The 26,282-nt window shown below is 50.4% G+C and overlaps 1 protein-coding gene across 1 annotated transcript in view; it reads left to right on the forward strand.

The window, feature by feature from the left end:
• Positions 1 to 26,282, forward strand: part of RGS10 (regulator of G protein signaling 10) — a 36,376-nt gene that overhangs the window by 9,000 nt on the left and 1,094 nt on the right. The window contains exons 2-4 of the mRNA XM_060033534.1: positions 1,572 to 1,690; positions 3,080 to 3,166; positions 12,956 to 13,099. Coding sequence (XP_059889517.1) covers positions 1,572 to 1,690; positions 3,080 to 3,166; positions 12,956 to 13,099 — 350 coding nt within the window. The remainder of the gene's footprint in view (positions 1 to 1,571; positions 1,691 to 3,079; positions 3,167 to 12,955; positions 13,100 to 26,282) is intronic.

Genomic DNA, 26,282 nt, shown 5'->3' on the forward strand with positions numbered 1-26,282 from the left:
CAATCAATGTATAGAACCCAGGTAGTTTTCCCAGATGCTAGGAGACCGAGTCTCAGCTGCTTGAGAAATTAATATGTTTGTTGACCTCCAATAGAATACAGTAGATCACAGAAGCTGCATTACTTCCATGTTCAACATATTCTGATACAACTTTCCTCCAAAAACATTTGAAACCATATGACCACCTAGCTACTTGCAGCAATTAATATTCATAAGACTTTTAAAATTTATCCTTTTAAAATGATTGTTTTGCTGATTTCTTAATTTAAAGTTTATTTTCTCCCAGATTCAAACTTTTCTTTAGAGAGACATGTCTCTACTTTGAAAAAAAAGAAAGCAGTGGAGAAAAGAAGTATTAGCTATAAAAATAGTTCACTTGATAAATCATTATTTTAAGGAAGCAGAGAGAAGAACTAATATTTTTTGAGGGTACACTGTGAGCATCTAGGTGCCTGATGTGTTTCCTCCTTTAATCCTTCTGATAACCCCAAGAGATAGGGGGATTATCTTCATCTTACACAGAGTTTTGCCCATGTTCACATAGTTCGAATTGACAAAACTGGCTTTGGAACCTGGGCCCATCCGAAGTGACATTCCATGGATTTTCCCTTGACTCCAGGAAGGGGCCAAATTCTGTAGATGAGGTGTGTTTGTGTTGTTACTTCCTCCTTCAGGCAAGTAGCCAGAGTGTGTTAGTTGGAGGTCCCCGTCCCCTTTCCTTTAGTCAAGAGGCTCTTTTTAGAGGTAAGAGTAAGAGAGTGCAGCAGATGTGCAGGTGCAAAGTCACTGATTCATTTAGCCTATGCCCTTCGTAACAGCGTCCCGCCGAGACATATTGGAGCCTGAGAGGCACAAGGAAAAATCAGTTATAATGATCCTGTCTTTATTTAAATTTTTGGTATTTTGCTCATTTTGGAATTTTTTGCATTAATTTTGATTTTTCAGAATATTGCATGAAAACCTCATTTACCTGATGCCTGAGTTTTTTGAGCACCCCCTTAAATTTTGCACCTCTGGCGAGTGCCTCCCTTTCCCCACCCTAGTCCCGGCCCTGGTACACACTTTAATCTATGTGCCAGGCAATGAGCTACCTGCTGGAGATACAAGATCAAGATGCAGAGGAGCTTTCAGACTGGTGAGCGCCGGTCGTGCAGTCACAACACAGCAGGATAATTATAAGACTGTGCACAGAATGTAATGGGGGAAGAGTTGCTGTTGAGTCAAGGTCCCTGGGAGGAGGGCTTGAGGGAGACTTGAAGGCTGCCTGTGGGTCAGCCAGTGGACACGTGGGTGGGGGAAGGATATATGGGGAGTGTTGGGAAATGACAAGTCCCTTCTCAACTCGGAGCCACAGTTTTCCGCATCTGTGAAATGGAGGGAATAGCAGCATGCCCTTCATAAGGTTGTTGTCAGGACTAGAATGAATTCACTGTGTCAAGCACGGAGAGCAGATTCTGGCATATAACTTACTACTACATCTTAGCCATAATGGTGATGGTGATGATCATAATGCCCATTATAAGATGACAGTATCTTTGGGCCACATACACAGTCTAAACTTTGCTTTGCAGACATCCATGACAGTGATGGGAGTTCCAGCAGCAGCCACCAGAACCCCAAGAGCGCAGACAAATGGGCGGCTTCTCTGGAGAATCTGCTTGAAGACCCGGAAGGCGTGAAAAGATTTAGGGTTTGACTTTTTTCGTTGTTCACCGGGCTCGACGCACATACAAAGAAGTTTAGAAGCCTGTGGGTGGAGCACAGGCCAGGTTTTAACACTGTCTGGCCCAACTTGAGAAGCAGACCTTCTCACCTGTCATGACCAAGATGGAAATGCTTTCCTGGGCAGTCGTGGACCAGCACGGAGGGGCGTGCACAGACTGTTTCTGTTTTTTTTTTTTAATTTATTTGGTTGCACCGGGTCTTAGTTGAGGCAGGCGGGCTCCTTAGTTTTAACACATAGGCTCCCTAGTTGTGACATGCGAACTCTTAGTTGTGGCATACATGTGGGATCTATTTCCCTGACCAGGGATTGAACCTGAGCCCCCTGCATTGGGAGCGCAGAGTCCTATCCGCTGCGCCAGCAGGAAAGTCCCTCTTTCTGGTTTTTATATAGCTAGATGGGAGCTGGGTGGGGTGATGAGGAAGAGGTACTGTGCTCATTGGCAGAATCTACAAAGAATTTCCAGCTCTGTGACACCTGGGAGGGGGTGGTCTGGGTCTCTCTGGTGTGAAGATTTGTTCACTTGTATGTTGGGGATTCTCAGGATACATATTAACAGAGTGAAAGAGGCTGGACATCAGCTGACAAAGTGAAGATGAACTCAGAGAGGAGAGCAGGTGGGTGGGGAAGTGTCAGGGCTGCCTAGAAATGGCCTGCAGAAACCCCAAGTGTCAAAAGAAGCACAGGTGAATTTCAAGAATGCCTTGTATCTGCCTGAGTCCCACTGACTTTTGTCTTTTAAGTCCTGGGTCAGGCCAGGATAAGCCCTGATGCTGTTGGTCTCTGTAGCAGACTCCAAGGAGGGGGTAGCAGGCATTTCTGGGCATAGGACCACCATCTAGAGCACCGTCTAGATCTCGGGGAGAAAACTTTTCCGTGCACAGCAGGATAGCTGGCTGTGCCACTAAGCCCCCAACACCTGCCAAAAGAAAGCACACCTCCAGCTTGAAATGGTTTTCATTGTGGCATTTTTAGACATGCTTAGTATGTTTTCTTTTCTTTTGTTTAAAAAATGAGCCTGATTTTGAAGGAATGTACTTTGTTTAAACACTGTCTGGAAGGAACTAATATATCTTCCACTTTAATTTACTTTTTGGTAACTTATTGTCAATTGAGAATGGTGAGTAGATTCCTACTTCATGTTTACTCTTTTTCAGAGTGTCAAACCCATTAAGTTCAAATGCATATGAAATTCCAGCTTTAACATTAAACATACACTTTGTTTTCAGGGTAGAGCTTTTACAGGGTGAATGAACACCCTCGTTTGTTGAATTTTGACTTAGTTCTTGAAGGGAAATGATTATTTGTTTTTTAAGTAGAATACTGTTTGATATTTTTTCTTCTTTTCATCCACAGGAATTTTTAAAAAAGGAATTCAGTGAAGAAAATGTTTTATTTTGGCTAGCATGTGAAGATTTTAAGAAAACACAAGATAAAAAGCAGGTACTTCTACTCTATAATCACATTCTTGGTAATTTTCTTCTCTCCTTATAAAGTTACATTTGCCTTTCCAATAAATTTTGAAATTGCCTAGGGAAATCTGATCTATATTGGATTTGGGGGAAGATTTAAACTTCAGAATAACCTATGTGGTATTGATCAAATATTAACAATTTTTTTAAAAAGTGTGTTAATCTATTTTTTAAAATTAATTAATTTTTGGCTGCGTTGGGTCTTTGTTGCTGCACGCGGGCTTTCTCTAGTTGCGGCGAGCGGGGGCCACTCTTCATTGCGGTGCGCTGGCTTCTCATTGTGGTGGCTTCTCTTGTTGAGGAGCACAGGCTCTAGGAGCGCGGGCTTCAGTAGTTGTGGCACTTGGGCTCAGTAGTTGTGGCTTGCGTCCTCTAGAGTTCAGGCTCAGTAGTTGTGGCGCACGGGCTTAGTTGCTCCGTGGCATGTGGGATCTTCCCGGGCCAGGGCTCAAACCCGTGTCCCGTAACCACTGCGCCACCAGGGAAGCCTTGTTAATCTATTTTTAAATGGAGCTGTTCAAATGTTTAAAGTAAAAATAATGATTTAAGTCATTGAGAGTTTCTCATCGAGTATGATTGCTTTTTCATGAATAAGTTGTGTGAATGCTTCCCCCAGAGTTTGACGTGTCTGTGTTTTTTACGGACACCGTAAAGCAGATGTGTGGTGATAAAAGCACAACGCACGTCAGATGGATTGTCAATTATTCAGTATATCTTTACGAAACACCTTGTAGTTGGCAGGCATCCCACATAGAAAGTTTCTCACTGTTCTCCTGGGTGGAGGTGGATGTGTGCTCTTTGCAGGAGGTAGCCTTTAGCTCCAATGCCAACCAGATTTTCTGCCACTGGAGGTTGGGTGTTGGGGTGGAGGAGATTATGGGGAAGGAGGCTTGTGGATTGGGTGTGTTTACGACGCTCATGCCTGTGTATTTCTAAGAGGCTAGTGGCTAGATGCCTACAGGAGCCGGTAATAATGTGCACGAGTGAGGTTTGTTGTATGAGGCTGCAGGGAGTGGTGGGGACTGGGGCCATTAGGGGGTGGCCTGCCCTGCCTCCAGAGGCTGTAGCTGGTTGTTTAGCTGACTTCGGCAGTGAACGCTTTGGGGTCTATGGCCGTCGGAGCTTTCCCAGCTTTGGGTTCTACCCACCTAGGTCTTCGCTTGCCCACCCTTGCCCCAGAACCCTGAGGGACCTTGCTTCCTCAGGCATCTTCTCCCATCTTTAGTCTGACGCTGCCTGTTTTTGCAGAGAAGCTGGACATTTGGATTCTTATGTGAAACCATCCAGTTTTATAAACGATGGAACTAATTTTTTAAAAATGTAAAACCTTGTCTGCCAAAAAAAACATATCCATGGGCAGATGTGGCTTGTGGGCTGCCAGTTTTTAAGCCTCTGGTTCCAAAAGCTGGAATCCATGAGGCCAAAAGCCATTATGCGTTTGCAGAAAATGTCTCTCGTTGGTTTATTCAAAGGCTTTTCCACCTCAGACACCCTTTCCCCAAGATGGAGCAGTGTGACCTTCGCTCTGTCACCTTCCCCTCTGTCCGGGCAAGGATGGATTCCAAGATCCCTTGAGCTGAACTTCCTAGGTCAGCCCAGAAAGCCATCCCAGGCATGATGCTGGGCATTTGCTTCCTTCCTGCTTCTTCACCCTGGATGACTTTATCTGAGCCCTTTGGGCTGGTGAATGGTCTCAGGTGTTGGCTGTGCCCCTTCAGGCAGGCATGCCCATCACAATCCTTTGCCCCCAGCACCCAGCACAGGGCCCAGGGACAACTGTCAATAAATGCTGGCCTGGGCGATGGGTTCATCCGGCCTCACCCTAAAACCCTAGCTCAGAGTCAAGCAGGCAGACAGATGTCCATGTCTCTGCCTTCATTTGCGTGTTGGAGCTTAGAGGGGCTGACAGGTCAGCCAGCCACCCCTGCAGTGTACAAACCAGGCAGTTGAGGTACCCGCGCGGCTGAGCTGGGACTTGAACCTGCCCCATGAGCTGCCCAGTCGTTTTCACTGCACGTGAGGCTGACGTGCCCTTCAATTCAGTTGAGTTTTGCCAGATCTTTGCAGCGCGCCTGCTCGGGGCCAGGCCTCGTGAAAAGCATGGGTGACACACAGGGACAAGACAGCTGAGACTCCTTAGGGAACAGGCCTCTAGAGGGGAAGCTGCTTGTTAAACAAGCCTTTGCAAGTGTGACGAGAACAGAAATGGGAAGTGCAGGATCCGTGGGAGCACAGGCAGTGGGTGTCAGGAAGGTCCTTGGGGAAGTGACTCTCAAGCTGACATCTAAGTGGAGTTTGGAGATGGGGGGAGTGTTCCTGTAAGAGGGGACAGCCTGTGGGGAGGAAGGCCTGGAGAGAAGAGCTGAAGGAAGACCAGAAGGCGGGAGGCTTGTGCTTGAGGGGTAGGCTGGGTCTGCTGTGTCTGAGACTGGGGCCACAGCTGGAGAACCGGGGTGTCAAGGTGAACACTGAAAAGCCACGGGGTTGGAGTGCACCATCCCGTCCACATCCTACAGCCAGAGCTTCCAGAATCTGGCAGCCCCTCTCTGCTCCCCTAGCCCTGACACCTAGCATATGACTCCTTGAAGGTTTGTGTCCTGAGGCCTGGATGTTGCTTCTGGGCAATGACTGCTGCCTCGCCGTCAGCTGCTCAAGGATGCAGACAGAGCTGGGAAAGAGGGGAGCATGTGTGAGGCCTGCGGGGTCCACACCTTGGTCTGGGTCATCACACTCAGCATCGTGACAGTTCCCACCCTTCCAGATGCTGGTCTGTGGTCTGGGAGGTTAAGCTGTGGCTCACCTACAGCTGTCCAGCTCGGTGCAGACAGAGGCAGGATGCAGCCCAGGTCTCCGCTCCAGACCATGTAGTGGGTCTGGCTGCAGGGGAAGTAGAACCAGAAGTAAGTTCTGTTTCACTGATTTTAAGAAGCAGAGAGGACATAGCACAGGGAGAAGTCAGCCCAACTGCATTTCGCAATCAGACTTATTACATCTGATCCAGCATGAAGTTTGTGGACCATTTACCTCTACAGTGAACTAAGGCAGTTGTGGGATTGATGCAAATCTCACTTTTGCATCTATTTAAATAAGACCTGTGCTGGTTTTTTTTTTTTTTTTTTCTTTTTCATTTTTTACTATCATTATCCAGCCAGATCTCTGGTACCTTGTATAATTTGTTTATCTTCTGTACAGTTTGGTTTTCCCTCTATCATGCAGGCTCTATAAGGTTTGTGATCTTTGTCTGTCTTCTCCCCCACTGGGACTGTGTGCCTAGGACAGTGCCGGGCTCACTGTTTCCTTCCCAATTTCCACTTAGGTCAGCTGACACCTGAGGATCTGCCGTGGGTAGGGTCCCGCCCTCTCGCTCACCTTGAGCTGCAGTTGCAGCCTTAGGGGAGGACTTGAGGGAGGAGCGTGCCATCCTTTCTGTTGGGGCTTTGCATTCTCAGAAGCTCCAAACAGTGGACTGGTGCTGTGTCTTTGCTGCCTTCCTTGGTCTCTGCTTTGCCACCTGGCAGACAGGAAAGCAGCCCTTCAGTTTGGGAGGGTCTCAACGCTCTGTGTTTATGGTGGGGATGCTGGGGCTATAGGATGTTGGGAGGGTGATGCCTCCCACCCTCCCTCCCTGGGGTTGTAATTGCCAGGTGTTCATATTCCACAATCAGCTTTCAAAGCAGTTCTCTCCCTTTGCTATTTCTTCGTGGTTTAACATTTTTCTATGAAGAGCCTCCTCCCCATGAATTAGCATGTGAGATCCATCTATCTTTTAACATAAAGCAAACTTTATGTCTTATAAAACCTCAGAAAAAGCTCCAAGAAGGTGTTCATTCTTTGGCTATCCCTGAATTCATTCATTAATTAATTAATTCATTCATTCATCTGCACATGCATATTGGGCCTGTTTACTGTGTAACAAGGATTAAGATGGATACAGCGGCTCGTACAGATTTGTAAAAACCAAACCGAGTGGGGGTGGGGAAGTGGTGGGGTGGTACAAGATGTCTAATAATCATAACTCTGGGAGCAACTTGCACTGATATTTAAATATAATAGTACCATGCATTTTTATAGTGTTTTAGAGTTAACAGTTATGGGGGGAGGGGTCTATGGTATTTATTAATTTTATTGTATTTATTTAACACTAAAACTTGATCCAGGGTTTTAGAGTGTTTGATGTTCTTATTTAAAGTAATAGTAAAGGTTTTCCTGAAAGGCTAAAACACCATCTTCTTTATTTAAAAAAAAAAAAAAAAAACTACTTAAAAATCCAAAAGTGATGAGTGTTCCTTATATGAAGGTCATTCAGTTCACAAGCAGATGCAGTAAGAAGGGTTCATTCCCTCAGCACCCTCCAGGTTTCACTCTGTCTCTGGTTTGGGCTGTGTCTTTCTGACCTTTGACGTGGACTTGGCCAGGTCCAGGCGGGACCGGATAGGAGCTCAGCTGCTCACGGTGTGGGCTGGGGTCTGGCATGGGCCTGCCCGGCATCTCCACTCCTTCCTGCCTCACTGTGTAACTTTCCGACGTCCTCTACTGTCTTCTTACTGTAACCAAGGTTTCACTTACTTTACATCCCTGTCTACTGCATTTTCCTTATTAAAACTTTACTGTTTACTGTTTGCTGCTGAGCCAAAGAGGATGCTACGATTACATTTTTTTCTTCTTGGACCATTTTTTGCTCTTCTTATTTTTATACTCTCAGATAGCCCTTTAAAATGCTTCTCGATACGGTGTTACACAGGTCTCTCAGATCATCTCTGCAGTCCGAGTTCCCCTGGGGACTCCTCCGGGGGCCCCCTGACTACCCCACCCACTGGGGCGCCCCCCTGTCTTCCTTTGCCACCAGTGGCCATTCCGTCTGTCCCTCCCCTGCCTCCTGGACCCAGATCCTCATCTGTCTGGAGTCGCTCCCTCATTTTGGTGGAGCATGACCAGCAATAGCTTCTTGAGAAAGGGTACATGGCAGGTAGACCTTTAAAGAATCGTATTGAGTGAAAATGCTATTTTTTTCCTCTTCTCCTGCGTCATGGATAATCTGATGGAGCATAGAATTGAATTCTAGGTTAAAACTCACTCAGAATTTTGAAGACATTGTCCCATTATCTTCCATTTTTATTAAGAACCAGTATGTTACCTGTAAGCTGTTTTGTTTTCTTTGCTTGTTCACCAGCAGTATTCTAAAACTGTACAGTCAGAGGCTTAAAGCGGGATGAGGTTCGTTCATCGTGTGGGGCATTTGGTGGAGCCTTTTAATCTGGAAATTTGTAGTTCTGGGAGATGTTCTTATATTGTTATTTTTATTATCATTATTATTATTATCATTATTTTTTGCGGTACGCGGGCCTCTCACTGTTGTGGCCTCTCCCGTTGTGCAGCACAGGCTCCGGACGCTCAGGCTCAGTGGCCATGGCTCACGTGCCCAGCTGCTCCGCGGCATGTGGGATCTTCCCAGACCGGGGCACGAACCCATGTCCCCTGCATTGGCAGGTGGATTCTTAACCAGTGCGCCACCAGGCAAGTCCCCCGATGTGTTTATAAACTAAACATACCTCCAATCAGCTGGGTTGGGAGAAATTTGCTGGACGTTTGTGTGCGGAATTTCACTTAACCCTTGTGTTCGGTTTGGCATCTCTTCCTTGCCCTCCTTCGTGTCTCTGTCTGCAGCTTCCCTGAGTCAATTTCTTTAGAGAAGAAAACTCCAGGCTCTCGGGGGTGGGGCGTGGATAACTGCTCAGAGCTGGGGGTCGGGACCTGGGGGTCTAACGGCTTCTTTCTGCTGCCTTCTTCATCCCTCCTGCCTAGGTTCCCAGATGCCCCTGAGTTCCTGCCATTTTGGGACGTTTCTTTGCAGCCCCAGCCCTGCCACCTCCCCTCACCAACCTTGCAGGTGCCTAGGTTTCTCCTTGCTGCTCTCTGCAGAGTCATTCGCTGTCCCTCCATCTGCGTTCCATTTCCTGAGTCTGTTCTCAGAAATATTCTCAAATCATTTACTTGACATTTTCTTTGCCTCATTCTCTTTCTGAAGTTGATATTAATGAAGGTAGTGGCTTGATCCTTTAATTTCCTTATGTGTCCTGTCCCGTTGTCCATCTCTGGCAGAGTGATGGGGACAGAGGGGAATGGGCTGGCAAGATAAGCAAGACTCAGTGACAGGCAGGGTGCGGGGTGAGAGAGGCATTGGGGGATCACTGTTCCCGGCTTCCTGGAGTAGAGACGGCAGGAACCCCCTGCCAGGAGGGGCCCACTTCTTTCCTTGGCGTTAGGTGTGGGGTGTCTGTGGGACATCCAAGCCCACATTACTGGAAATCAGTTGGCTACATGGTCAGTAGCTTCGGGGAGAGGGATGGGCTGAGATCTTGGGAGAGCATGTGGCTAGGAAAGCGTTCGGCCTAGGGCAGAACTTGGGAACCCCCAGAATTTATGGGGGTGGGGGGGACAGAGGGACAGGAGCTGGCGAAGGAGACAGAAGCAGGGAGGTGTTGGGGAATCCTGAGAGGGCAGTGGCACTGAGCAGGGCCAGGGGCCAGAGAGCAGTCCAGGAGAAGGACGGCAGTGGGCTGGCAGGGTGGGCAGAAGCCAGGGGCTGGGGAGCAGGTGGGAGGGAGAAAATGGAGACACAAATACACATTTTTTTCTTTTGAGATGTTTCAGTAAGAAGTCATTAACTATAGGGGGATGTGGGTAAAAGGTTTTGTTTTATTTTCCCAATGGAAAAATGTAAAGCACGTTTATTGGATGAGGGAGAAGAGGCAGAATGTGGAGAGGAGCGCTCGTCGGAGCATGGGCTGCCGATGCCTTTGCCTTTGTTCTGGGTCGATTTTTGTTTCTGGGGCTGATACTAAAGGGAATTTGCTTCTCCTAAGCGTGCACTTCCTGGGAGCAGCGTTGGAGTGCTGACTTCTGCTGAGCACCGCTGTGGCTGACGCACTGCCAGGCGGAGAGGACGGTCCCGGGCTGGCGGGGTGTCTGGGAAGCAGACTTGGGTGCATACGCTCCCACGGGCATTCCTCAGGTTGATGCCGAGAGTCACCACACAGACCCAGGGGGGATCCTTTTCCGGCACCATCTGGGGCAGGGTTGGGTGCTGGGCACGGCTGCTGTCCACAGCGGGGCAGCTGCTCTGGTAGAGTCCGTAGAGTCTGCTAGGAGAGCGGCTGACCATCTTTCCAGGTCACACCAAGGGTCCCAGACCCAGGCGGCCTCGCCAGTGGGGGATGTTCTCACCCTGTCCCGACGGGAGCTGCAATAGGGTTAACCAAGCTCTGGAAAATATACCAAAATAACTCAAGAGACCTGGTTCTTCTTTTTTGCTAAGTGTTCTTGGCGTGGACACCAGGCCTTCCCATGACCGGCCTGCGGTTGGCAGTCTCAGGGTTTTCCTTCTCAGTCACGCTTCCTAGCCCAGCCAGATAAGGTCTGCCCACGAAGCCGTCATTCTGAGTGATCAGTCAGAAACGAGGGTGGCCCTGGCCTGGGCGCCTCGGGGGCCCTACACTCTTCCCAGAGACTTGGGGTGTTGGGGACATTCGGGGGGTGCTGAGAGGCCTGAGGCTGATATACCTACAGGCCCCGCCTCCCCGGAACCTGCTTCCTGTCTTCCCTTCCGCCCCATGTCTAAGCCTCAAGCTACTCGTTGTACTTCTTCTTTTCAGAACCACCCAAGACAGCCTGCATCCATCTGGAAAACTCTGTGTGTGTGTGTGTGTGTGTGTGTGTGTGTGTGTGTGTGTGTGTGTTCGGGGGGGAGGGAAGAAGGAGGGGAGGCCTAAAGTGATTTCTGCTTCCAGGGCCTCACATGGAGTTTGCTAATCTGACTGGCTGAAAGTCTACTTTCATGAAGTATTGTTAAAACAGGAAGTGGTTTTCCAAAAACGTTCCTTCCTGACAGATGGGGGTGGTGGGAGGGAAGCTCATGGCTTCCTGGAGGGAGTGGGTCTTCAAGAGGCGGGTGGCCTCAAAGTACTGCCCCATCCGGTCTCCACAGCTGTCTCCAGGCCTGTCCCCTGGAGTAGCCATGTTAAGGCCCCGACTTGGACGGTCTTCCTGCACGTCTTGCCAAGGCTTTCTTTCTGGGGGGATGGCAGGTGGTCAGGCCTCCATCTCGTGGGGTCGTTTGTCAACTAGTCCCGGTACCTAAAGAAGTTAAAGGACTGCTTTTTGCCTTCTATCAAGCACCTGCTATTGAAGCCTTCTGGTGGTTTCCACGAGGCCAAAGGGTTCCTAAGCCAAGTTCTGCAGCACGTGGGAGGCCCCAGGTGGGCTCTCTGGAGAGAATGGCAGTCTCTAGGCAGACCCCGAAAAGCCTCCTTGCATCCCCCTGCAAATCATAGCTCCCTGGCTCCATGACAGAGGCATATGTTGTCTGGCTTCCTCTGTAGGGTGAGCTAACACTGAGGCTCTAATGTTTGGAGAAAAGCCCCATATTTGCCACCTGTGAGGTGCGAGCACAGGAAGTCAGAGAACATAGAATCCTCAGGGGACGCCCTGCAGGACCCCAGCACGGATGCCTGCTGTGTTTAAGAGCACCCGCCGTGAGAGCATTCCTGTACCAGCCACTGCTGGGTTTTGGTGCAACCTAAGTGCAGATGCACACACCTTTTCGAACTCCACTGACAAGCCCTCCCAGGGCAGTGCTTCCGTAGGGTTGATGCCTTCCGGCCCGACGGCCCTTGGGCAGGCAGCAAGTGTTCTCTCTCTTGCTAATTCTCATACCTCCTTCCCTGGAAACAACCCCCAGCCCTGGAAGGCTGACAGTGCATCGCCTGCTGGGAGGATAATGTATTGCGCAGGCGTGGACCTGAGCAGAAATGCCAGGCTTTGGAGTCAGATGGTCCTCTGTCTCCCTGTGGGCTCCCTGGATAAGCCACGTCACTTCTCCTGGCCTCTGTGTCCTCGTCAGGGATGGGGCACTTCATGGGCGCCCAAGGGGTTAAGGAAATGGGACCATAGTTGTAAAACACCTAACGTGTCTGGCACATAGTAGGGGCTTGACCGCTGGTTGGGATATGTGTTCATGGTTTAACTTGATTTTTTTGTATTGTGGTAAGATAGACACGACACACACCTTACCACGCTGACCAGTTTTTAGGGCTCTCATGTTTACCATTGTAACCATTTTAAAGTGTACAGTTCAGTGGCATTAAATACGTTCACAGTGTTATACATCTATCACCACTATCCAGCTCCAGAACTTTTTCATCACCCCAAACAGAGACCCCTTACCCATTAAGCAGCCACTCCCCGTTTCCCCCTCCCCCAGCCGACCACTCACGTCTCTATCTCTATGGAGTTGCCTCTTCTGAATATTTCACAGAAATAGAATCATGTCACGTGTGGCCTTTCGTGTCTGGCTTCCTTCACTGAGCGTCACGCTTTCGGGGTTCATCCGTGTGGTAGAATATGTTGGTGCTTTATTCCTTTTTATTGCTGAGTAATGTTCCCATGAGGCCTTGATCTGGGGCAGTCACAGGATGGCTGTGGATGCTACCGAATGTCCCTCACTCCGGGCTGGGATTCTTTCCGACATCATTTCGGAATGGATAGTGGTTTTGAGACAGGAGGTGTGGCCTACAGATGCATGGAAGAGGAGGGGAAGGGGCCAGGCCGACCGTGAGCCCCCCCGCCCCCCGCCCTCCCATCCAGCTCAGCTCCGGAGCCACAGCCAGATCCCCCAGGGCTCTCACAGCAGCGCTCCTTCTGGGCTCAGGCCGGGAAGGGCTGTGCTCGCCGATAACAGACAGGCTCTCCGTGTCTCCCCCAGATGCAGGAAAAGGCGAAGGAGATCTACATGACCTTTCTGTCCAGCAAGGCCTCTTCACAAGTCAACGTCGAGGGCCAGTCCCGGCTCAATGAGACGATACTGGAGGAACCGCACCCACTGATGTTCCAGAAGCTCCAGGACCAGGTAACCTGACTTCCCTACATGCACCTTGATTGGAAAACGGGCATTTTTTTCCCAGCCGGGAAGAATTCAGTTAAAACCAAATGTTCGACACCCTAGAAGCCGTCCCACCCGACCGGGCAGGCTGCGGCACGTGAGGGGGCCGTGGTTGGTGAAAGAGCAGGCTGGCCTGCCAGGCCCAGGATTTGACCCATTGGAGGCGCCCTCAGGCCTCGTTCCTCTTGGTCTACACGTAGTTTGACCGAGCAGGGTTATCTGTCTTCTCAACCAGATGAGAAGGGAGGCTGGAGCTATTTGAGGAACCCACACTGAGGAAGCAACGAGTGGTAACCGCTGAAGGTAGGAGCAGCCAGAAAAATCTAGAAAAGCAAAAGCACGTGGACTCGGAGTGGCGGGGAACCTGGGGCTTTTGTGCAAACATCGCCTCCTACTTCAGTTGGCCCCATAGTCCACTTTGCCAACGTAGTCCACTTAAAGCAGGAAAAGTTAGGTTTAAAAAATGGACCTAGGGCTTCCCTGGTGGTGTGGTGGTTGAGGGGCCGCGCTTCCCTGGTGGCTGAGGTGGCCGATGCAGGGGACGCGGGTTCGTGCCCCGGTCCGGGAAGATCCCACATGCTGCAGAGCGGCTGGACCCGTGTGCCATGGCCGCTGAGCCTGCGCGTCTGGAGCCTGTGCTCCGCAACGGGAGAGGCCACAACAGTGAGAGGCCCGTGTACCGCAAAAAAAAAAAAAAAGGACCTAGAAGGGGTAAATTTAGTGTTCTGGCAAATTTTCGTATGAGGAATGCCAGCAGTAAAATAGGCAAGAGGGGTGAAGCTGCATCGCAGAGAGTTTTTTAGGCATGAATTTGCAGATGTGACTATTCATAGCATGCTCTGTTCTTATGAAACGTTGTATGCACACATGTGGACCATGGAACACTGACAGATTTCAAACTTCTGCTGGCCCTGTTCTTATTGGGGAAGCAAAGGCCTTACTTGGCACACAAGTGGAGACCAGCTCTTAGCTTGATTCAGCATTCCTCCAACATGAGCAAGCCTAGAGCCACCTGTTGTTACAACAGAAGCTGGGCCCCACCCCCAGAGTTAACCAGTGGACTTGATGGTTCCCAAGTGGGCTGAGACTTTGCCGTCCTAACAAGTCCCCAGGTGGTGCTTATGCTGCAGGTCCTGGGACTACACTTTGAAAACCACTGGCCCACGGCATCAGTTGGCATTTTTTTGATCACCTGGAGTTTGCACAGAGCCCAGAGCCATGTCCCAGCATGCAGAAGGCCTCATTTGCTCAGCATCAGATAGAAAACAAATAGGTAGAAAATACAAATATTAGCTTGAGAAGGTTTTCCAGTTGGTACAGTGGCAAGTGCAAATTCCACATGAATTCTAAATCAAATTTGAGTGTTGAAGGGACTCCAGTTAGCATGGGAGACTTGCTGAGGGCTTCCTGGAGGTAGTGATGTTGAGCCAATGGGAGGGATGCCATGGACATAGATTTGTGGAGGGAAAGGGATGCATGGTTAAAGGCAGTTCTTGTGTCTGTAGCCACACGGGGGTGTCTGCCCCACCCGGACCTCAGAATCTTTTACAAACTTCCTAGGGTACTCTGAAATGCAGCCAGGACTGAGAACCTGCACTGAAGCCCCTGTGTTCTCGGTATTCTCAATAAGAACAATATCTACCCTTCAGGGGTGCCCTTCTGTGCCCCCTTGGCATATATTATCTCATTTAATCTCCAGTGAGTAGTAGTATTCCCATTTTGGTGATGAGAAAAGCAAGGTTCCAGGAGACTAAGTGGTTTGTTAGCACAAAGTCCCATAGGTACAGGGCGTGCTGGAGGCCGATGCACCTGCCTTCAGAGACTGTACGCCGCACACACTCACAGCCTGTGCAGCTGTCCCGCCCTCGTGGGCAGCCCCTCATGGCTTCTCAAAGCCGCATGAGACCGGTTGGAGCAGAGGGATTGCCACGCGAACACGATCCTTTTCTGGGATCGCCGAAGGCAAGGTAGCCGCAAGGAACGAGGTGGGCTGCTGTCTCTCCACGCGGTGGGACAGCTCTCCTGTCCCACCAGCTCTCCTTGTGTTAGGCCTGCGACACATCTCAAACTGGAGCTAGGCCTCTGTGACCAGGGCACCCCCGTTGGATTCAGACTGTGGGAGGTTTAGCTGGTGCAGAAAGGAGGAAATACAAGGGACCAAGGACAATTTTTTTAAGCGACAAAATATTTTTAAAATAACTTTTATTAAGAAAAACTTTTATTGACCTAACTAGAAAAATCATACATGCTCAACAAAAGAAACTTGGAAAACCAAAATATAAAGATAAAAACAATTCATAATTTTATGCCTGGAGATAGCATTTAACGTCTAGACTTTCCATCATTTTTTTTCTATAAATATGCATGTGCACACACGTCTAACAAATGTGGCACAATGCAGTTCAAACTACTTACTGTAAATAAAATACTTTTATACCCTGTTGTTAAAAGTCATTTATTTGAGGGGAAGACAGAGGTACTAACTATCTTCCTCGGGCATAATTGGGTGGAGAGAAGGTATTTGGAATCTGAGCTGAGTCCACAGTGAGTCCCTGCAAAGGCCTCTGGGTTCTGTTTCACTTCAGAAACCTCTGCCTCTTGGGGCCCTTGCTGGCAACTGTCAAAATGTGTGCTCAGCAGAGTCTATGGGTCTCTGCTCCCCAAAGGCCCTCACAAGAGCCCTGCTTTCCTAAGTGAAGGAGAGTGAAGCTGAGGGGAGCGTGTTTGGAACCACAAGATTTCACGTAACTTAAAAGCCTCCTCAGCGGCTTTGGCTTCGTTGAGCACCGCCTGGCTTTATCGCCGAGCTGTCTGAGCTGGCTGCGTTCAGCACCGGCTCACCAGGAAAACTCCAGAGGCCTCAGCCCCTTCCCACGGCAGGCAGTGCCCCGAGCCCTGGAGGCTGCTGAGAGGGCAGCGTGGACTTTGGGGCACAGCTGGAGCAGAAGGATGGGAAGATCTTCCCTGAGCATCAGATGAGATGACTTGACATCCACGAATCTCATTTAAAGGAGAGCTTCTCCGGTCTTCATTCAGATCCTGTTGATTCTTGGTTTACACACAGTTCTAACAGGTTCTGGTTTTTCAGTTCACAGCCCATTTGAAGTGCTGGTAGAGGCTGTGGAGTGAGAGGCAGCAAGAAGTGATGGCTGACAACCAGGGAGGAAGCATAAAAATGATACTAAACACAAAACCACAGCACAGTGATTGGGAACCACTGAGCGTGGGGAATCTCACAGCCCCACACACGGCACTGGGGGCATCCCTGTGCTACAGGACGGTGATGCAGTTAGTGATCCTAATGACCCCAGATTATAAAGCAAAACTTAAATTGTGGTCAGTGTGTTCACTGAAGAATGTGTTAGGCGTTTTAATAAGAATTTCATCATAGGGCTTCCCTGATGGCGCAGTGGTTGAGGGTCCGCCTGCCGATGCAGGGGACATGGGTTCGTGCCCCGGTCCGGGAAGATCCCACATGCCGTGGAGAGGCTGGGCCCGTGAGCCATGGCTGCTGAGCCTACGCGTCCGGAGCCTGTACTCCACAACGGGAGAGGCCACAACAGTGAGAGGCCCGTGTACCGCAAAAAAAAAAAAAAAAAAAAAGAATTTCATCATACATGATATCTTTTTAAAAAAATTATTCATTTGTTTGTTTGTTTATTTATTTATTTGGCTGCACCGGGTCTTAGTTGAAGCACGTGGCATCTGCATTGCAGCATGCGGGATCTTTAAGTGAGGCCTGAGGGATCTAGTTCCCCGACCAGGGATTGAACCCGGGCCCCCTGCATTGGGAGCGTGGAGTCTTAAAGCTGGACCACCAGGGAAGTCCCCATAAATTATATCTTAAGAGAAGTTGGGGGGCTTAAAACTTTGTTACCTGGAAAATTCATAATTAGAGAGACTGTTCTCTGATTTAATCCTGTGCTGCCAACGTGGCCCAGGTGTGTGCCCGGCACGTGCCTGTAAAGCCAGGAGAGGTGAGGGTAGCACTGGGGGCATCTCCCTGGAACTTTAGCCTACAGTCAAAGGCTGCTGTTGGACAATTTTAAGTTGTGGGAAGCAGGAAGGAGGAGGTGATCTTACAAAGAGCTGTTTTCTTCAATGGATTGCACTTCACTGCAGTGGCTTTTTAGTCTTAAAAACTCCCCTGGGAGGTCTAGTTCAGTTCTGGTTGGTTTGCTGGTGTGTGAACTTGTTTTTTCTTTCATTCCTTTATGCTATAAATATTGATGCAGGGCCTCCTATGTACCGGGGACTGTGCTAGGAACTGTGTGTGCAGTGAGGAAATCAGCACCTGTCCACCCAAGAGGACAGACAGAGATAAATGCGAAGAAGGAGATAAAACAGATGACGGGTTAAGAGTGACTGAGAGGGGCCTATTTTGGGTCTAGTGGTCAGGGAGGACTCCTTGAAGAGATGCCTGAGATCTGAGTGGCAAGGGGGAGCTGCGTGAGAAGACTTGGGGGCAGGACCTTCCAGGGAGAGCCAATGGCAGTTGCAAAGGCCCTGGGGCAGGAATCCACTGGGTCTGTGCCTGCAGTGGAATGAGCGAGGGAGATGAAGAAGCTAAGCTGGAAGGGACTGGCCGGGGTTAGGCCCTGAGGCCATGGCAACCAGTTTAATTTCAACAGTGACTGTAGAATGTGCCGGCTGGGCTCATAAGGTTTGGTTCTCTTGAAAGCCGGGCACCTTGGCTCTGATCCCCAGCTCCGGCTGTGCCTGTCCCTCCTCAGCCAGTCAGGAGAATGCAGATGACTCGGTGCAGATCCATCTCTGTTCTAGAAACTCAGCTGCGAACCCGCAGTCTCCTGACCATGGCTCATTGTTTGTACCCTGATGACCTAACCCCCTACCCCCTCCCTTACTCCTCCCTGCCCATCACTTCCTGGACGCTGAGCTCAGATTTACTGTCACTGTCACTGCATGTTAAGTAAGGCTGGAGGGGGAAGTGGGAGCTCATGTTCCAAGACTGCCTCCATCTGACCCCAGGTGGGTCCTGTTTCCTGGTGTGGCTTCTGTGGCCTCATCGGTAACGTGGGGCTTTCGGCAAACACGGCTACCTCTCCAAGCAGCAAAGCAGTCCACAAGCCTTCAACGCCCCATTTTATTAATTAATTAATTAATTAATTTTTGGCTGCGTTGGGTCTTCATTGCTGTGCACAGGCTTTCTCTAGTTGCGGTGAGCGGGGGCTACTCTTCGTTGTGGTACGTGGGCTTCTCATTGCGGTGGCTTCTCTTGTTGGGGAGCATGGGCTTTGGTAGTTGTGGCTCGCAGGCTGTAGAGCGCAGGCTCAGTAGTTGTGGCGCACGGGCTTAGTTGCTTCGCGGCATGTTGGATCTTCCTGGACCAGGGCTCGAACCCATGTCCCCTGCACTGGCAGGCGGATTCTTAACCACTGCACCACCAGGGAAGTCCCAATGCCCCATTTTAAAAAATTGCTCCCTGATGGCCACAACCTTGTTTCCGTAGAGCCGACTTTTCTTTGACTTTAGCAGCTTTGAAACTTTGGCTAAGATGCCATCCCTCCCTGAGCCTCAGTTTCCTCATTTGTGAAATGCAGGTTATGATAAGGCAGTTGTGAGGATGAAATGCACTCATGTCTGTGAAACACTGACTTGGTGCAGCACCTGGCGTGCAGCCAGCCCTCCACAGGTGTTAACTGTGCATGTCCTTTAAATTGCCTTAATGCAGTAGTTCTTAACTGTCGTGGGACATGGGGCAATGTCTGCAGACATTCTCGGTTGTCATGATCGGAGTGGGGGGTGCGCTTCTGGCACCTAATGGGCAGAGGCCAGGTTGCTGTCAAAACACCCTGCAATGCACAGGACAGCCCTGAGCCCCCCCACCGCCCCACGACCCCCTACACACACACATATCTGGTCCAAAATGGCAGTGGTGCCCAGGTGGAGAAACCCTGGCTTAACGTAACTTTCAGAAATGTAGCAGAATCCACGTGCCTTACCCTCGCTAGGTCCCCACCTTTCAAAAAAGCACCAAATAATGTCTGTCAGTTTTCTACACTTCAGTGAATTCTGGGGAAGCATTAAGGCGGAACCTCTTCACAGTTTACACTGTGCTTTTGTGTGTGCATCTTATCTGACTATCAAGTAGGCTCGGGAAAGGTGGAACCTGGTACCTCACTTTAGAAAGGTGGAACCTGGTACCTCACTTTACGAGAGAAAGTTCCCTTGAGGGGAAGGTGACCTGACTGGCCTGAGGTCCCAGAGCTGGAAGAGGGGAAACGGGGCATGAACCCGGCGCTTCTGGTTCAGCCGGACTCCTCCTGCCACACTGAGGCCCATGGTCCACGGGAAGCAGTGGTGTTCGTTCTTACTGTTCTCCCTCTGGTCTGTGCCGCCTTCTTCCTTTCCTGGGCGCTGGTACAGCGGCATGGTCTTTGGCGATTAAAGACCAGCCAACACTCTTACCTTCTTCTCCTTTCCCACCTTCGCCTCCCTTGCTCAGTAGTGCTCTCCTGTACCTCCAGCCCTGGCTGATTCTGGAATATTCCCATCAGTCACTAAGGCACTGAGAGTCACCCACGACATGAAGGGATCAAATTAGTCACAGCAGCCTAACATGTACAAGAAATGACAGTGCCAGTCTGTTCTGGCCCTGTCAGCTTGGTGGCCTGGACACATGTGTCCTGCTCAGCTACGTGGCTAGAACTCCAGGGAGGAAGGCCAACACAGCCAGCATTAGCCACGAGCACATCCTGTTACGGCCTTGCCCAGGATTCTGGACAAGTTAATTTTAAAAATTATTTTTAATTGTTAAATTACTATATGCATTGTTAAGATGAAGAGAAGAAAATTCACATAATCCAAGAGGAGATGAAAAGCTAAAATCCCCCAGTTCCTGCCTCTTCCCTCTCACTTTCCGCCTTATGTTGTGTATCCTTCCAGACCCTCCCCCGAATGTTTGAAAACCGAACACTTTGAAATCTGCTCAGTGACTTGAGCTTGTGCCATATGAAAGATTTAAAACAGAATTCTGCTCCTGCAAGTTTCTGGGCACCAATTTACACAACTTTCTTGCTCTGAAGCCTCTGGTTTGAATTCCACAGCGTAGAATGATGGGTTCCCTGGAATAGCAAGGAGATTGGAGAAGAGGGAAGGGTCAAGGTCATTGCTCTCTCGGACCATGAAAGAGAAGCCTGCAGGTTTGAGGGGGGCAGGGGGGCTCATTCTTCTTCCATAAATCTTAGGGACCCCAGTGCCTACACTTACTGCAGATTTTGCGTGTTGCCAGGATGCCCTCACCCAGGCTTCAGGGTTGGTGCTAAGTCTGGTCTGGGGAGGGCAGAGTGGAGGTGGTTTTCTCCACTGAAAAGGAAGTCCTCAACCTCTGATGTTTAAAAAAATATCAAAAGACTTCAGTGAGATGTCAGCACTCCCAGCCACATCCTTGACAGCGAAAGGAACCAGGCACCAGGCCCCCTTTTAGCAGTGTCGTTTCTTTGAATTTCCCCAGAACCCAAGAAATGAGAAGTGCTTCCTTTGTAGACCTCAGTAAGAAGGGTTGGGCCAGCTGGTGAGGACCCAGGGGTGGGGGGAGGGGCTGCCACGCCTACCAGGGTCGTCTAGGAGTCCACTCCCTCTCCTAGCCCCTCGCTTCTCCAAGTCTGCCTGTGGTGGGAACTGGAGCTGGACTTACTGGGCACCTCAGTCTTGGTGCCAGCTGCCTTTTGCTCTCAACGGTCAAGCCCAGTCCGGAGAATGACATGTTCCAACGGGCAAAGCCAGAAAGAGCGGTTCATGGGTTTTCATTCAAGTGGAAGGAGCATTGGATCCTGGCGTTTGCCATGGCCCTATGGCTTCTGAGGGTGGGGAGGCAAGGACAGCATTTGAAATACTTTGAGTTTTGGGGTTTTTTTTACAACTTTAAAATGGTGTTTAGGGGAAGAAGAGGGGGTAGGGGACGGGTGCCAGAGAGCATTGAACTTTCTCCCTGACGGCCAAAGGCGAAAATAAAACGCCTTCACCCCACGTCGAAAGCATGTCATTTCAGCTTTGGATTTGAGTATTAAGGACTCCAGGATCAAGTGGACAAATCACCCCCCTCCACCCCCTGGCAGTGAGACAGCACCAAACCCATGGGTGTGCGAGCGGATTGCTCGCCGGGCAGGGGTCTCTGTCTCTGTCCGTGTTCGGCCTCTTTCTGGATTTCTGCTCTCACCTTGGCACGGCGTCCACCTCGGTGGGGGGCCTGTCCAGGAAGCAGCACTGTCCAGGCGACAGAACCTTCTGTGTGGCCTTCCCTGGTGCTTTGGGGCAAGGGCTGGCCTGAGCTTTATCTTCTTACTTGCTCTCTGCCAGCTGCCCTCAGGCCTTCTCCCCCATCCCCCCATCCCCATAGCGGGAGGTGATCTTCCATCAGGGGTGGGGACGTCCCCATCTGTGCCTGGCCCCAGCAGCCTCTGCGGCGCCCCGCTGATCCTTGCCTGAGGGCTGGAGGTGGAGGCTGGTTTTCTTCACACTTTGTGTCTGTCCGTGTGGTGTGAAAGCATGTCTGAGGTCTAGGTGTGCAGTTGCATTCTAGAACTGCAATTCATGGACAGTTATGTGTTCTTTCAGTCCTTTTCATGTAAAAACTAAACCAGGTTCTTGAAGCAAATATGAAATCCCATTAATAAAATTTTCTGTTGCAGTAAAGGATTCATGTTTTTTCCTCCTGGTATCCAGTTGAAATAACATGGTGGAGGGCTTTGAAGAGGAGGTAGGATACGTGTTTAGTTTAGGTCTTTAATGGCCTTGTCCCCTAAGACGGGTTAAAAGATTTATTAGACTTGAAATGCACTTGAGACAGGGATGAAACCTTCACGGAGGGGCCCTCAAGGCTGGTTAAGCTTCTCATTGTCTATATGGCTGAATATGCGTCTGTGAGGGAGTCCTTTTCGGGAGCAGCAGACCCGGAAGAGTCTCAAATTGAAGCACCACGTGGATATTTTCCTTTGCAGAAAGGGGAATGCTAATCGGTCGCGCTGTCTGGGATCTGCGGAGGGCGGGGCGTCTTGTATAACAACTTTGAGTGGGGAGACCTCCTGGCAGGAAGACCCCCTTCTCTGTTTTCACTTCGAGTCCCACCGCCAGCAGCCTGAGGGTTGGCTCCCAAGGTCACGACATTAAGCAATTCACAGTCCTGGCGTCCAGCCCCCAGATGTGGGGCTGCTGAAACCTGAAACCTGCTGGGCCACAGCTGTGATGGCCAAAAAAAAAAAAAAAAAAAGGTAGGGAATGCAACTTAGCTGCCAACTTGAGTTTTTTGCTCCGCAGGCTGCCTGTCTCCCCGAAGGGGTGTTGGTCAAGGGGTGTTGGTCGGCAGCCTGCAGGCCCGGCCCCTGCCCACCTGGGTCTCCACCTTCTTCTTTCGCTTCCCTGCAGACAACTAGAGGCTCATGGTCAGGGGATGATCACAGCCCAGCCCCAGTGAGGCCAGTCCTCCCTATCAGAGAGTCCTGGTTTTGTGGAACCTTCTGGAACCCCTAGGGCCATCTCATTTTCTGTGCACAAGCAGGAGTGAGGTGAAATCAATAATTTGACTGTGTTCATTTCCAAGGGCTGTCGTAATAGATTATTGTAAACTGAGTGGCTTAAAACCGCAGACATTTTTTTCTCTCACAGCTCAGGAGGCCAGAAGCCTGAAACTGAGGTGTCGGCAGGGCTGTGCTCCTTCTAAAGGCTGGAGGGAAGACTCTTTCCTGGCCTCTTCCAGCTGCTGGTGGCCGCTGGCAGCCCTTGGTGTCCCTTGGCTTGTGGCTGCATCCCTCCAACTCCAATCTCTGCCTCTGCCTTCGCATGGCCTTCCTCTCTCTGTGTGTGTCTCTCTGTGTGTTCTCTCCTTTTCTTATGACAACACTCCTTGGATTTAGGCCCACCCTAAGTCCAGGATGATGTCATCTTGAGATCCTCAACTACCCCTATTCCCAAATAAAGTCACATTCTGAAGTTCCAGGTGGACCTAAACTTGGGGGGGCACACCATTCAACCTACTATACTGACCTTTGGGGATGTTTATTTCCCACTTATACACACAAGCACTCGTTAAAGAACGTATTTAGGATCATTGTTTTTAGTTTACGTGCATTTTAAAAATTCTGTGTTCAGTCACTTAACACTCACGTACATTTTTCCATGTTAAACTCCTATGCAGTCTTCATTTTTAATGACTGCCTCTTGCTCTGCCACATGAGTGGCAGGATAGCCTGGAGGTTAGGAGTGTGGGCTCGAGAGCCGGACGGCCAGAGTTTGCATCCTGCATCCTTTTTGCACCCTCTTTTACTCACTGTTATGGGCTGAATTGTGTCTCCCTCAAATTCATATGTCAGACTCCTAAGCCCCAGTACCTCAGAATGTGACTGTGTTGGGAGATGGGGGTCTTTAAAGAGGTGACTAACGTTAAATGAGGTCCTTGGGGTGGGCCCTACTCCAGCCTGACCAGTGTCTTTATAAGGAGTGGAGATTAGGACATAGACACACACACAGCAGAGACCAGATGACCCTGGGGAAGATGGCCACCTACAAGCCAGGAGAAACCAACGCTGCCATCACCTTGATCTTGGACTTCCAGCCTCCAGGACTCTGAGGAAAGAAATTTTTGATTTTCAAGCCACCCAGTCCTTAGTACTTGTCATGGCAGCTGAGCTGACAACATACCAGCCACTGGGACAAAACACCAAATCTCCAAGTCCTCCGTCCTTCCCCTGTGTGATTGGGGTCCTCGGGTTTGGTGAGGATTAGAGAGGATGCTCCATGCATTGCCTGGCGTGTGGTTTGAAGGTGCTCTTAGTGGGGCTGGTACCACCCTGAATTGTTTTGCCAACCCTCTGTCATTGCTCGGTGGGTAGAGTCTATTCATTCACTGGGTGAATGTTTGTTCGGCCTCCGTCATGGCCATTTGCCCCATGATAAAGAAGGCTGTGGTCAGCAGCTGGGTACCTGGTGTTTGGCCACTTTCTTTCTTTTCTTTTCTTAAATTTATCAATCACTTTGTTTTTTAAACTTTTATTTATTTTAATTTTATTTTTGGCTGCGTTGGGTCTTCTTTGAAGCGTGGGCTTTCCCTAGTTGTGGCGATCAGGGGCTACTCTTTGTTGCGGTGCATGGGCTTCTCATTGCGGTGGTTTCTCTTGTTGCGGAGCACGGGCTCTAGGCGTGCGGGCTTCAGTCGTTGTGGCACGCAGTCTCAGTAGTTGTGGCTCGCAGGCTCAGTAGTTGTGGCGCACGGGCTTAGTTGCTCCGCGGCATGTGGGATCTTCCCAGACCAGAGCTCGAACCCGTGTCCCTTGCATTGGCAGGCGGATTCTTAACCACTGCGCCACCAGGGAAGTCCTGGCCACTTTCTTGAAAGAGATTTTTGGGACATTCTCTATCCTCTAAGCCATCTTCACTGAGCACCAACCACGAGGAGCCCTGGGATGGGAGCTGCCTATTGCCATGAGCTCCTAGGCCAGTGCCCAGGAGACCCTTTGCCGGTGGCGGTGAAGACCCCGTGCAGAGATACCAGGCAGCTCACAGCCCCAGAAAATGAGACTCTTGGAATCAGCATCCCTTTTCTTCTTCAAATCTGTCCCAGTCTGATGGCTGCAGCTGCCACCCCCTGACTCGGCGGCACCAGGAGCTGCACCTGCAAGCAGGTGAGGGCTCGTGGAGAGGGCAGCCCCAGCCTGAAGGCCTTCACGGGCATCTCACACCCGCCCACGGCAGGGAGCAGCCCGTCTGCTCTTGTTAAATAGCTCACAGCCCCCTCCCCTCACGCTTGCTGACGCCAGGAGTGCCAAAGGGGCAGCCAAGCCTGTGGTGTCCTGGCATCTCCTGGAGGCCGAATGAGTCCTGCCAGGCGCTCGGCTGAAGCCACCTCCCCTCCTCCCTCCCCCACTGCCTCCGGCCTGGCCCAGGTGCCTCCAGCCCCAGCCTTTTTGCTTCTCTTCTTTGAAGAGCCACAGCAGGCAAACAGGATGTTCCACTCCCACACGTGGAGACTCAGACGAGACACTTGGGTCGAACCGCATCCTGCTGGCAGAGCTGGGTCCCATCCGCTGCGGACCTGGTCGGGATGGGGTGCGGGGCTGGGGGCTGGGAGGGGCACTCGCGAAGCTGCTTTCATTAGTCACTTTTCGAGCATCGTTCCAAACTGTGAACTTGGTGGGCATCTCAGAGTTCCCTTTGGGGGCTCTTGTGCCAGGAAGGGCCGAATAATGCAGGTGGTGAGGGATGGCAACACCTGCACGAAATGATAATGGCATTCCTCATCCCCCGTCTCACCCCTGGCTATGATTCTAGTATTTTCTGGGAGGTGTTTTTTTTTTTTTAATGAATAATTTCTCCAAACCGTAGCAAATCAGTCTAGGATTACAAGATGGCTACAAAATAGATGGCTGCCATGGAGAGGCACAAGGTGGGAGCTTACAGAGGCGTGGTCTTTCTGAGCAGTGAGATAAGACTGGAAGGACACCCAGGGAAGGGCAGGCAGTAGCTGAAGAGTTTAAAGAAAACCCAAACTCTGCTGAAAGCAAAATGATTTGAGCGGTTCTCCCATGGTTGAAGCCATCTTGGGAAAATGAAGGTGTCAAGGCTGAGGTCCAGTTCTCCCAGCCCCCAGGTAGATGTTCTGAGTCCCTGGACACCATCAGACATTTCATTTACAAAGTAGTTTGTGTGCCTGTTGAGAGAGGACAGATTGAAAAGACGTTTTACCACCCACTTGATAACCCTGCCTGGCAGTGAGCAGCATTCTAGACACCCCTGGAACTTTCCACTCGTTGAGCCCATTGGTGGTGCAATAAGGGAAGGCACCAGGGTGCGCAGGGCGGATTTTCGGTCTGCAGAATGCCTTGAAAGCTCGGTTGAAAGGTCTGAGAGAGGTGGAAAGAGATTTCTCAAAAGAGACTGTATCCCTCGACCACCAGAAAGCGCTTCCCTTTTGCTTCTCCTCTTCCCACCCCTTTGCAGGGCAAGGGAGGAGGGTGGTGGCAAAGGATGGGGTGGGAGGAGAGGGGATGCTGGGAAGAGAGGGGGCAGCTCTCGGAGGACTTGGGGTGAGGCAGGCGGCAGCCCTCTAATCTGTCAGGGTTTCTCCCCTTGCACCTGATGAGCACGTACCTTGGAATGATTTCTCTCCCAGAGATGCACTCCTGGAACTGTGTGAGCA

Source organism: Delphinus delphis, chromosome 16, assembly GCF_949987515.2.
Source record: "Delphinus delphis chromosome 16, mDelDel1.2, whole genome shotgun sequence".
In the NCBI taxonomy this organism is placed as follows: domain Eukaryota; kingdom Metazoa; phylum Chordata; class Mammalia; order Artiodactyla; family Delphinidae; genus Delphinus; species Delphinus delphis.